The 12,310-nt window shown below is 38.4% G+C and overlaps 1 protein-coding gene across 2 annotated transcripts in view; it reads right to left on the minus strand.

Moving 5' to 3' along the window:
• Nucleotides 1-12,310, minus strand: part of LOC112049543 (uncharacterized) — a 119,485-nt gene that overhangs the window by 9,186 nt on the left and 97,989 nt on the right. For both annotated transcript variants that reach the window (XM_052890408.1, XM_052890407.1), the window contains exons 7-15: nt 9,940-10,077; nt 6,985-7,126; nt 6,132-6,217; nt 5,386-5,544; nt 4,689-4,838; nt 3,504-3,633; nt 1,647-1,755; nt 1,227-1,312; nt 326-447 (exon numbers count right to left, since the gene is read on the minus strand). In XM_052890408.1, coding sequence (XP_052746368.1) covers nt 326-447; nt 1,227-1,312; nt 1,647-1,755; nt 3,504-3,633; nt 4,689-4,838; nt 5,386-5,544; nt 6,132-6,217; nt 6,985-7,126; nt 9,940-10,077 — 1,122 coding nt within the window. The remainder of the gene's footprint in view (nt 1-325; nt 448-1,226; nt 1,313-1,646; nt 1,756-3,503; nt 3,634-4,688; nt 4,839-5,385; nt 5,545-6,131; nt 6,218-6,984; nt 7,127-9,939; nt 10,078-12,310) is intronic.

Consider the following 12,310-nt stretch of genomic DNA (forward strand, 5'->3'; position numbering starts at 1 on the left):
GGTTCGATCCCCGGCTGGGCCGATTGAGATTTTCTTAATCGGTCCAGGTCTGGCTGGTGGGAGGCTTCGGCCGTGGCTAGTTACCACCCTACCGGCAAAGACGTACCGCCAAGCGATTTAGCGTTCCGGTACGATGTAGTGTAGAAACCGAAAGGGGTGTGGATTTTCATCCTCCTCCTAACAAGTTAGCCCGTTTCAATCTTAGACTGCATAATCACTTACCATCAGGTTAGATTGTAGTTAAGGGCTAACTTGTAAAGAATAAAAAAAAAAAAATAGTGCAAACTTTGTTGAAAGCCGTGTGCACGCCACTGGGTCTACTCACCTTCTCGAGATGCGTGTCAGGAGGAGGCTGCGTCTTCCACATGCTGGACCACGTGCTCTTGATGGACTCCAGCAGCTTCTGCTTGATGTCGGCGCCCACTCGCGCCATCGTGTCCTTCAGCTCTGGACAATGACGTCACAAATATAAAAAACTACAAAAATACAGTAATAAATACATAATTATATACAGATGGAGCGCACGGAACACAAAAGTGTCGTAGCCGCTCCGAATACAAAATTCAAAAACGAATACATTCTAGAGTCAGTTCGACACGAACCGTCGCATCAGTAACTTTCAATATTATTAAAAAAATAAAAAAAAATATTTTAAAAATTGTCCACCAAAACTAAAGAAATAAGATCACTTTACTAATGAACATCGATTGGGATGAATTCTACGACGCCTGAGTCTTTACGTATAATTTTCTTTTTATTATTATTAATGTTGTTGTTTGTTTGTTTAGTTAGTTTTAGATTACTTTAGTTTTAGATAATGTAAATGGTTATAAATGATGAATAAATTAAAAAAAAAGCAAAACTTACATAGTGCACACTAACATATTTGACATATCTTCGTAGGTACATAACACACATTGTAATATTTATTTTATTCTGCATTATATAATTTGGATGAATATTTAAAAAATACGCGTTGTTGTATATTGTGATAAAATCAATGACACTCACTATTTTATTATTTTAAAATCAAAATAGTCATCACGTACAGAATAGTTATCACAATAGATATAATAATAATAAGAGTTGTAGGTGAATAAAACGGTAGTCTATTAATTTAGTACGAACTGAATTGCGCCTTATTATGTTGTAGCTAGAGTCGCTATTCATTTAAATAACGTTGCGGAGTGATTCTTCTGTACTGTATATGTATTCTGTGTCCTTACCTAAGTGCATCCGTTTCCGCCCCTTATGGTGTGGAATCAAAAACGGCTTGACATCTCGCAGTACTGGGTTCACCATGGGTTCCAATCTGATGTATGGAAAAAAACATTTTTTTTTTTAAAGTATATTTGCCATATCTTTTTCATATGACCATTATTCTCATTCCCCTCCAACAGTCGACACAGACTGTGCTAGTGGGTACGCCAATAGACCAACGGGGCGGGGATCGAACCACCACCCCTCGGTGATGAGTCCGACCGCTTTACCGTTGAGCTATTGAGGTTATAGCCTTTATTAACACGCTTGTAAGAAAATCTTAGAATCTTAATTTGATCCACTTTGCGGTCTTCGATTAGGATGAAATTTTGCACACGCTCTGAGTTCTGATGACAATACATGACTAGCTAAGTAACGTCATTTACCTGTAAGCGATGGGATCGTACGGATGGAAGATGTTGAAGAAATTTTTGCACGTCGGCAAACAGAAGTCCAGGCCGAGCGTGTGGACACCACGGATGCATTCGAATATTGCTGAAACAAAAACGATGAAATAAATAATAATTAATATACAAAGAACTAACTTGTAAATATAATTAAAAAAAACAGTGTTCTGTAGACCTTACGACTGAAGCAAAACTTCTTTCAAAAATAAATCAAAAAGCACCATCTGTGTTCCTCAAGCGTAACTGCATCGCAACAGGTTCTTGAAATGTACAAAAAGAGTTTGTTTCAGTGTTCAAAGTTTCTAAGAACGCCATCTACTGGTAGTTTAAATTAACAAACACTGTTTTAATACGCCGGTAGATGGCAGCACGCATCGCCTGATTACAATTTTCGTAACGCATTTCACGTTGAAGTTTTACTTCAAAAATTTATTGTAAAATTGTCTCGATAGCAATTTAAAACAACTTTTGACGACCTCCGTGGCGCAGTAGTATGTGCGGTTTATTTACAAGACGGATGTCCTGGGTTCGAGCCCCGGCTGGGCCGATTGAGGTTTTCTTAATTGAGGTTTAATTAATTGGTCCAGGTCTGCTTGGTGGGAGGCTTCGGCCGTGACTAGTTACAGGTTCTTGAAATGTACAAAAAGGGATTGTTTCGAAGTTTTGTAAGAACGCCACCTGGTAGTTTAAAATAACAAACACTGTTCCACTATGCCTGTAGATCACGCACGCATCGCTATGCCTGTAGATCAAGCACGCATCGCCTGATTACGATTTTCGTAACGCATTTACCAACTAAAGGTCAAGCTGTAAGATTTTCTTGAAAAATTAATTGAAAAATTGTCTCGATATCAATTAAAAATAGACAACATAATCTAATTACAAAGATACGGAAAAAGGGGTCAATTTGGCATAACTAGTTTTATACCTGTAAACATTAATATAACCCCGAATATTTTATCAGTTTTTACCTGACTACGGAAGTCAGGTAAAAACTAATAAATATTTTACGGAAGTCGGGTAAAAACTAATAAATGTTTTACGGAAGTCGGGTAAAAACTAATAAATATTTTACGGAAGTCGGGTAAAAACTAATAAATATTTTACGGAAGTCGGGTAAAAACTAATAAATATTTTACGGAAGTCGGGTAAAAACTAATAAATATTTTAGAATTTAAACTATCGTGAGTGTTATTCATATTAATTGATTATGAAACACGGCTAAAACTCACGTGATATTAGGTCGGAGTATGCCAGACTAGTTTCGAACCCATACGGGGTCCTTAGTCATGAGCTTGTTCTTGCATCGCGGCACGAACCAAACTGCGAAGTGCGGGTGCGCGACGCGCAGCTGCTCGCATCGCGCGCTGGGAGAGGGGTTGAGTGGTGAAGAGTGAAGGTTCCGTTACACTCTCCGACGGTTCATTAACCAAACTTACCTAATTCCGACCTTATATCACGTGAGTTTTAGCCGTATTTCATAATCAATTAACTAATAAATATTCTTGTGATCCTCTATTTTTTTTTATATATTCTTTACAAGTTAGCCCTTGACTACAATCTCACCTGATGGTAAGTGATGATGTAGTCTTAGATGGAAGCGGGCTAACTTGTTAGGAGGAGGATGAAAATCCACACCCCTTTCGGTTTCTACACGGCATCGTACCGGAACGCTAAATCGCTTGGCGGTACGTTTTTGCCGGTAGGGTGGTAACTAGCCACGGCTGAAGCCTCCCAGCCAGCCAGACCTGGACCAATTAAGAAAATCTCAATCTGCCCAGCCGGGGATCGAACCCAGGACCTCCGAGGCCGTCAAAATACTCATTGTTGACTTACCAATAGGGCTGCCCAAAGCGTACAGGGTATCAGGGTCAAAGTCCAGACGAGGGTACTTCACGCACGGCTGGCCGGTACCGGCCGTTCCTGTCACATACGTCTTGTCTGTCGACACTGGTTTGCCTGCATCCTGAGACAATAGGTAATCCGTTAGTGTATTTCGGTTTTATTTATCTTTGTAACATTAATGTCAGAAATAAAAATAAAATTGTTGCTCACCATACTAGGTTACAAACAATTAGTAATTCTTTTAAGGGCAATTGCTTACGTTTTTATAATAAACTACCACATGAAGCCACTGGAATGTCTCTTAAAAAGTTCAAAGTGTTTATTAAACGCAAGCTTTTGGGAATGGCTTAAAGCTTGGTGTTAAACTGTGTGCTTAGTTTTAAATAAGTTTGTAAAATGGTGGTAAACAAAAACAAAAAACCTTGGCTGAGTTTGTTGTGGGCTCTTCTCGAACCAAGGCGCGTTTGGAACTCTCGTAACTTTAATTTTAATTTTTCGACTATTATTACCACCATTAGATTAAATTAAATTATGATGACATAATCTTGACCTTTCAAAAGTGCTTTAAGACTAAGCCTAATTGAAATAAATGAGTTTTGAATTTTGTTTTCACCTTATTATTGGCATACTTAACTAACATGTGAGGTTTTATGTCATTCATAGTGTTCGCGCAAAGCTAACGCTTCCTATCCCACTTCTACTCCAACGCATCCTATAAGTTCCTCTCTGTCCCGCATAATCCTCGTTATTCTTAAACGCCGCTGAAAACTAAATTAATTAGTCGCACGTAACCCATCGCTACTTATATACGCTTTGTACGCACGCGCCGCGACACTTTGATATTTCGCATATAAGTTACCAAACTATAAAACTTGGCTGTGATTGTGAGTGAAAAAGAAGATACGAAGCGGTCTCAGTAAGTCCTTTCTATTTTCCTTTCCTAGCAAAGCCAAACGCGAACACATAGAACACGGTGTAAAGCAAGAATATATTCGGTGCCTAGTGACACAGAAAGTGAAAAATATGTCACAGACCACCTGACAACACGATATCACCTCTGTATCAGGATTCTTTAAACTTGCTATTTTTTTTCATCAAAGGGGAATGCCCATCGGCCCATACAACGTCGGCCCACGGAACCCTGGTATACCCCCATGGAACTTTAACGAAACTTACCTGAGGTACCTGGTGACTCAGAAGGTCGTACAAAATGACACTGCCCAGCGAGTGACCACCTAAAGACACACCACCCTCGAATCCAGGGTTCCTCTGCTTGAACAACGCGTAGATTCGATTCAGTTCACTGCACACAGTGTCTATGATCGTCTGTAAATAAAAAAAAAGTATGTGTCAGCTCCAACGCACGAATGGAGTTTCTCTCTTCTCTCTCTTTCAGAACTCTTCTAAATAGTGTATGTTGTCCCGCAGCGTACACTATGTACGTCTCAATAGGTATATAAATGACATTACTTTATTGTTTATATCTGGCAACCCCACAGTTGCAGTGTGAAAGCAGGCAAACTTTACTTTTTCAATTGTTTTGTATATATTCTATTAACTAGTGTATAGTGTTTTTAATCCATTGAGGGAAGGAGATTAAATAAATAAAAAAAAAGTGTGTGTCACCCCCGACGCACGAATGGAGTTTACTCTTTCAGTTCGACTGTATAAATAGTGTATGTTGTCCCGCAGCGTACACTGTGTACGTCTCAATACCAACGCCTGAAAAGTGAAAGGTGCGCAGAATAGGTTGCGCACAAAAACGTAACGCTGTCATTCGCTCGTCGAATATTACCGCCCATATTTTTTTCATATATGGGCTATATTGAAAAATCGATTCTTAAGGAGAAAACCCATATTTATTAACATTTACCTGACAGAACACAGGGCTGGTGTAGAACAGGACATCCAACAGCGTGTCGTTGGTGAAGTTCCTCAATCGTGGGATGCTCTCCAGCGTCACCGCCGCCAGCCGCGTGTCCACGCCCGTCTCGCCGGAATGTAAGCTGGAATGCCAGGATATTGGAAGCACCTGGAATAGGGATGATGACAGTTTTTTAAATTGTATATAAATTAAGAGTACGCTAATAGTAAAGCAATTTTGTAAAAGGAACAGGGTATCTGCGATCATTACATTCGGAGCTACAGCGATTTAAAGGGTCAGATTTTCGGCGCTGCCACGGATCCCTGAAATACGCCCTGTACAAAATGGTACGAATTAATGACGTCATTGATCATAATGATCGCTATATTTCTATGGGCGTTCAAACAAAATTACTAATATCTTTGTTATTTGTGCGTTTGTGTTTATAGTACAAAAAATTAAAAAAATGTCACGTTTAATGTAAGGAGCCTAAAACTATGAATTTTCATCTAATAGATTTTGAAATTTTATAATCTTATTTATTTTGCAAACATCCAAACAATCTTTGCTTTTTACGTATAAATTAGTTAACATTGACCTTATTTACTCGAATGTCTCATCATCCCCGTTATGCTAAATTTATAAATTCAATATGATATTTAATTTTACAGCGACTTTATTACTATTAACTTAAATAAACATACATTTGTTTGTTTTAGATGTATAAACATTAAATAATATTTAACCAATGTTACCTCAACTCTACCAACCAGGCCATTGTCATAGGAGTTCTTATAATGTGCTTGCACGAGTTGCAAACTTGTAGATCTGAAGTCATCCACTGTAATCAAAGTTTAATCATGTATCAACATTTGTTTATAACCATAGACAATACAAGCAAAATAGTTAATTTTATACAATAGTTTTACCTGTTTCTTTATCAACACTCAATATAAGTATTTTATAGAGGTAAAGTTAGTGTAAACTTAATAAATTATAGGGGTAATATCTGGAACTACTAAACCGATTTTTAAAATTCTTTTTGATTTTTTTTTAATTGAAAGCCACGTTATGTGTAAGTGTCACAGGCTATATTATATCCTCGTATTCTTATGGGAACTACCCGGAGAGAAACGGCGTGGCGTTGACTAGTCTTTAATTAGCCGACGCCTCGTGGTTTAATGAAACTTAAAATAAATATTTAATGAAACTTACCTATCACCAAAGTCAAAGGTAAGATTGAATAAAGCTTCAGATAAAATCACTTAAAATTCAAAGGTAAACTAAACTAAATGTACATTACTCTACAGACTGGACGCTCATAACACAAGCGGAGCCGACGCCATGACACAATAGCAATAAGTGATCTATACCTATAACCTTAACCTATAACCTTTCAAAGGTAAGATAGAATAAGTGTCATGTAAAATCGGTTAAAATTCAAAGGTAAACTAAGCAAACTAAGGATAACTCCCTCCACAGATCGGAAGCTGATATGACACACATCAGCAACAGGTATGCTCGATGGTAGTTACCTATAACCTTTCAAATCAAAGGTAAGATTGAATAAAGCCACAGGTAAAAACGGGTAAAATTTCATAAACGTACCAACTTCCTCTACAGACCGGAAGCGCATGTCACACGCGGAGCCGACGCCATGACACATCAGCAGCAGGTGGTCTATGCTCGATGGTTCCGTATCCTCTATTTCCGATTCGACGCAACCTCTTACAACCCGCTGACGCATTGACTGTAGGAAATATAAATAAATGTTGTATTTAATTATTTTTTTTAAATATCGTTTAATTTTTATAATTTTATGTATTTTATAACATTAGTATATATCAATAATATATTTTTCTACTCCCATTTCGTAGTATAAAACCTCAAACCATCGTCGTCGTCGTTATCAACCCATATACGGCTCACTGCTGAGCTCGAGTCTCCACTCAGAATGAGAGGGGTTAGGCCAATAGTCCACCACGCTGGCACCACATCACACACGCAGAGAATTAAGAAAATTCTCTGGTATGCAGGTTTCCTCACGATGTTTTCCTTCACCGTTTTGAGACACTTGATAATTAATATCTTAAAATGCACACAACTGAAAAGTTGGAGGTGCATGCCCCGGACCGGATTCGAACCTACGCCCTCCGGTTATATCCACTGGGCTATCACGGCCTGTAGGAATCATCATTATCAACCCATATTCGGCTCACTGCTGAGCTCGAGTCTCCTCTCAAAATGAGAGGGGTTAGGCCAATAGTCCACCACGCTGGCCCAATGCGGGTTGGCAGACTCCGATAGTTCCGGGGCCAGTGTAGCTTTGAAACAGTGAAAGAATGTTTCAAATCAGTTCAGTAGTTTCAGATTTATGCAATCAAACAATCAAATTATTCCTCTTTATAATATTAGTATGAATAAGAGACTAAGAGATTAGTTTAAACCCGCGTAGTTCTCGTTCCCGTTTGAATACGGTGATAATAGCCTTTGGCACTCACAAATAACGTGTAAAAGAAATAAAAATCGGATCAGTAGATTCAGAAATTACCCCATACAGTACCACAAACTTTCCTCTTTATTATATTAGTATAGATTACTTCCTGGACCCAAAGACATAGTCTTTTTTTTTTTTTTTTTATTCTTTTACAAGTTAGCCCTTGACTACAATCTCACCTGATGGTAAGTGATGATGCAGTCTAAGATGGAAGCGGGCTCAGAATGAGAGGGGTTAAGCCAATAGTCCACCACGCTGGCCCAATGCGGCTTGGCAGACTTCACACACGCAGAGAATTAAGAAATTCTCTGGTGTGCAGGTTTCCTCACGATGTTTTCCTTCACCGTTTGAGACACGTGATATTTAATTTCTTAAAATGCACACAACTGAAAAGTTGGAGGTGCATGCCCCGGACCGGATTCGAACCCACACCCTCCGAAATCGGAAGCCCTCAAACCATATCACAAAGTTATTCATTTTCTCAGGTAGTATTCATTATCACACAGGTAAACTGTGCTACAAAGATTTTTATTTTTAAATAGTTCCATATTGGCTACAAAAATTCTGACTTTCATATTATAAGAGACAAAATCTAGGAGGTCATGCCCACCGACAATTATTATTTATTATTTACCAATTTTTGTTATTATGATCGTAGAAAAAGCATTGTATGCCACTGCACGTAATAAGCGATTGTAGCACTCGTGCTGTCTATTGTGCAATTGCCCCCATTACATAACAGTTCTATAAATAAGTATTACAAGCTTTTGCCGGAGTATGGAAGTCGGGTAAAACGTAATAAATATATTCTTGTCTATTTATAAGCCTTTACCTGACAGTAGAAGTCGGGTAAAAACCAATAAATATAGTATTGTGATCGCCATTGGGCTTTTCTCATGTCGACTACAACAACAACAAGCAGAGACTAACAATTTTCTCCTTCTGGAACCTCCACTCTCCCGCGCCATGGACCATGAAGATGAGGTGGTCTATCTTCTGTGTTTGGTCCTCCGATACGTTGATCTTTGGGTTGCGATACACGCTTTTACCGAATACGAATAGCTGGGGATAAGGATGGATGGGTTAGGATGAAGGATAGATTAGGATGAAGTAGGATGGTTAAAAGAGGCAATGGAATAGTTTCTAAGTTATTGCATAGCTTTTATCGCGGCGACCGAATCAAGAAATTCCGTAACGAAAATAAACCTAACACCCGAGCCGTGCAAGTTGATACATTTCGACGTTATCATATCGACTCAACTGGACAAGTGGTGTGAAACTAAGGGGAAAAACTTATTAAACCAAAGTTCGATTCCAGCTCGAAGTAAAGACATTTTTTTTTTATTTCTGGAACGAAGTTTCTTATCGCGCGTTGCGAATAGGGGCTAGACGGACTTTTTTTTAAACGACACTTTACCCGACTGCGTAAGGAGAGTAATGTATTTGCTATAGTTGTAAGTCGTGGCCTGAAGACAGCTGGTGAGCTCCAGGGTCTTCAAAAGGCCCCCCAAACCCTAAAGTTCCTTTTGATGAATGTTCCCAGATTTGATGGGATGGGATGGGATGGGATGCGATATCGATAGCGAACTTTGTTCCATAAACGTGTACCTTGACAACTCTCAAGTTTTTTTTAATTCATTTTTTTTTTATTATTTTCGAAAGAAAAAAAAGATAAAGCATAAATAAAATAAATAAATAAATACAATTGCATAAGTTGATATGACCATTCGAGATTTGCGGCAAATTATTTAATGTTCTGGTACATCTTGTAACGTGACAAGTAGCATTAACAGTCATTGTAGCATCGTTTTGTAGTAGAGGAAACACCTCGAGCAAGTACCAGGACTTGTGACTTTGCGTGTAAGTTTAAAAGATCCTTTCAGAACGCATTAACACTCACCTCCCCTGACAGACATGTTCTCCATGCCCACACTCCAGAACACACAACATTATTGCACATAATCACTAATGCGACGGTGTTCACGCTGCCTAACAAACAACTGAATTCAAGTTTATCAAATACTCTTTGATCACATGTTACGTATACTGGACAACAGAGCACTGACCGGCGTGGAGGTGAAGGCGTCAGCAGTCTGCAGAAAATGCACCATCACCGAGGGGCCGTGCATCACCACCATCTCCTCGTTGGGCAGCATCAGACGACGGTGCCACTCGCCCGAGCTCACGCTGCTGCGGTACATCTCCTGAACAACAATTCATCATCATCATCATAGTAATCCTCATTATCAACATCAATCATTACCAACCCATATTCGGCTCAATGAGTACGTATCTCCTTTCAGAATGAGAGGGGTTAGGCCAATAGTCCACCACGCTGGCCCAATGCGGATGGGCAGATTTCACACACGCAGAGAATTAAGAAAATCTTTAGATATGCAGGTTTCCTATACCATACGATATACGAGTATCTATAGTAGGGATTGCAATTGCTGGATCCAGCATACAGCAATCCAGCTGGATCCAGCGCCTTTTTAAACATGCTGGATCCAGCATACATCTTGATCCAGCGATGCGGATCCGCAAACGTAGGTATCAATTTCTATTGTTTAGTTTTGTTTAGTTTTTGATTTTCGAATCGGCGCGGCAACGTTGCCGTTCTGTCACCATAGCACGTGCCGCATGAAAGGCAACGCCGCCCGCCCCCTTTCCCCCTTACCAACTGTATCGCTTATGTTTGTTTATTTTATAAATCAAAGACAGTTGATGAGTTGAATAACTGCTCTCGTCTCGATAGAAAGTGTCTTTGTGTCACTAAAGTGCATATGAAGTGCGTGTTGGTTATTGTTAGAGAGACTTCCCTAAGCGCCGAGCTAGCTGAAGCACTACGCAACAGAATCGCAGAATGACGCCCCTCCGAAGTTACTGGTACATTAGTGTACTTGAAAAATCCAAAAAAGTATGAAGAAGCAGTTAAAAAACCTGGCTTTTTTCCATTGCCAAAAAAGAATGCGATGCGGCAGGAGATAAAAACATTGTTAAAACGAGTAAATAAACAATATATTATAGAGCCGGTGCAAGAAGATACCATGGAGATAGAAGTAGATCGTATAGATGATGACGCAGAACCCGTCGAAAGTTACGAAAAGTCGTTACGAAAAGATCCTAAAAAGAGAAATGAGCGTTCATGAAAGCGAAGGAGTGCGAGGTGAACATTTATCAGTGGTTTATGAGTATTTGACCTTAAAACCGACCAGTGTAGAGGCCGAAAGGGCATTCTCAGCAGCCGGCTACATATGCAGTTCTGTGCGAAGCAGGTTGGGAGATAAGACTATAGATAAAATTTGTTTTCTAAGGTCTTACTTTCAGAGAATTCAAAAAAAGAAGTAGTCTCTTATCGTCAGACTTTAAACTGCTTAATTATTAAGGATTAACGAGCGGAGAGAAGATTATTTCAAAGCTTGTTTTGTTTAATACAAAAATAGTATTGAAAATTAAAATAGTGTTATTGTTACGGTCCTTTTTTAAAAGAATGTTAATTAAGTTAATTTTAAAAGAATTTGTGAGACTGTTGGCTACTGATTAGCCGTCCTATCATTAAACATAAGCATAATTAATAAGATAGTGCTTACTTAGAAACATTATCTTAAATGTTATATGAATATAAGGTTAGTGGTTATATGTTTGTTATTCAATTTTATGTTGATTATTTTGATCTCAAATTATTAAAAAACCAAAGCAAATTAATATAAGATATCACCAAATGAGTGGAAGATTTCAAAGATTATCGTAAGAAGTACAAATTAATAAAAAAAGTCTTAAAAATGTCGTCTTTTTATTTTCGTTCCACGTTTTGCTGGATCCGCGCTGGATCCAGCTGGATTCAGGTCAATCCAGCAAAAATTCCGCTGGATTGAAAACGCCGCTGGATTGCAATCCCTAATCTATAGTCCGTTTGGTATATGCATTTGGAAATGCAAAGTAACCGGAAAAACTGAACTTTGGATATAACTTTGGGGAGCCTAGAAAAGCTTAAAAGCAAATTTGCGACCAAGATTTCTTATATGCATTTTCCGTCATAAATAAGATTATAAAATTTCAAAATCTATCAAATTTTTTTTTTTCGAAATTACGTGAATATTCATACAGTATTAGCTTCCTTACATTAAATGTGACATTTTTTTATAAATGAACTATAAACATAAACGCACAAATAACAAAGATATTATAATGATTTTATTTGAACGCCCATACAAATCTTAACGATCAGCGAGCCAACGACGTCACTAGTTCGTGCCATTTTGTATGGAGCGTTTTTCAGGGATCCGCGGCAGCGCCGTAAATCTAACCTTTTAAATCCCTGTAGCTCCGAAAGTAATGATCGCAGATATCCTGTTACTTTTAGAAAATTGCTTTACTATTAGCATACTCTTAATTTATATACAATTTAAAAAACTGTCATCATCCCAATTCGGTTAA

Source organism: Bicyclus anynana, chromosome 27, assembly GCF_947172395.1.
Source record: "Bicyclus anynana chromosome 27, ilBicAnyn1.1, whole genome shotgun sequence".
NCBI classification, from domain to species: Eukaryota; Metazoa; Arthropoda; class Insecta; order Lepidoptera; family Nymphalidae; genus Bicyclus; species Bicyclus anynana.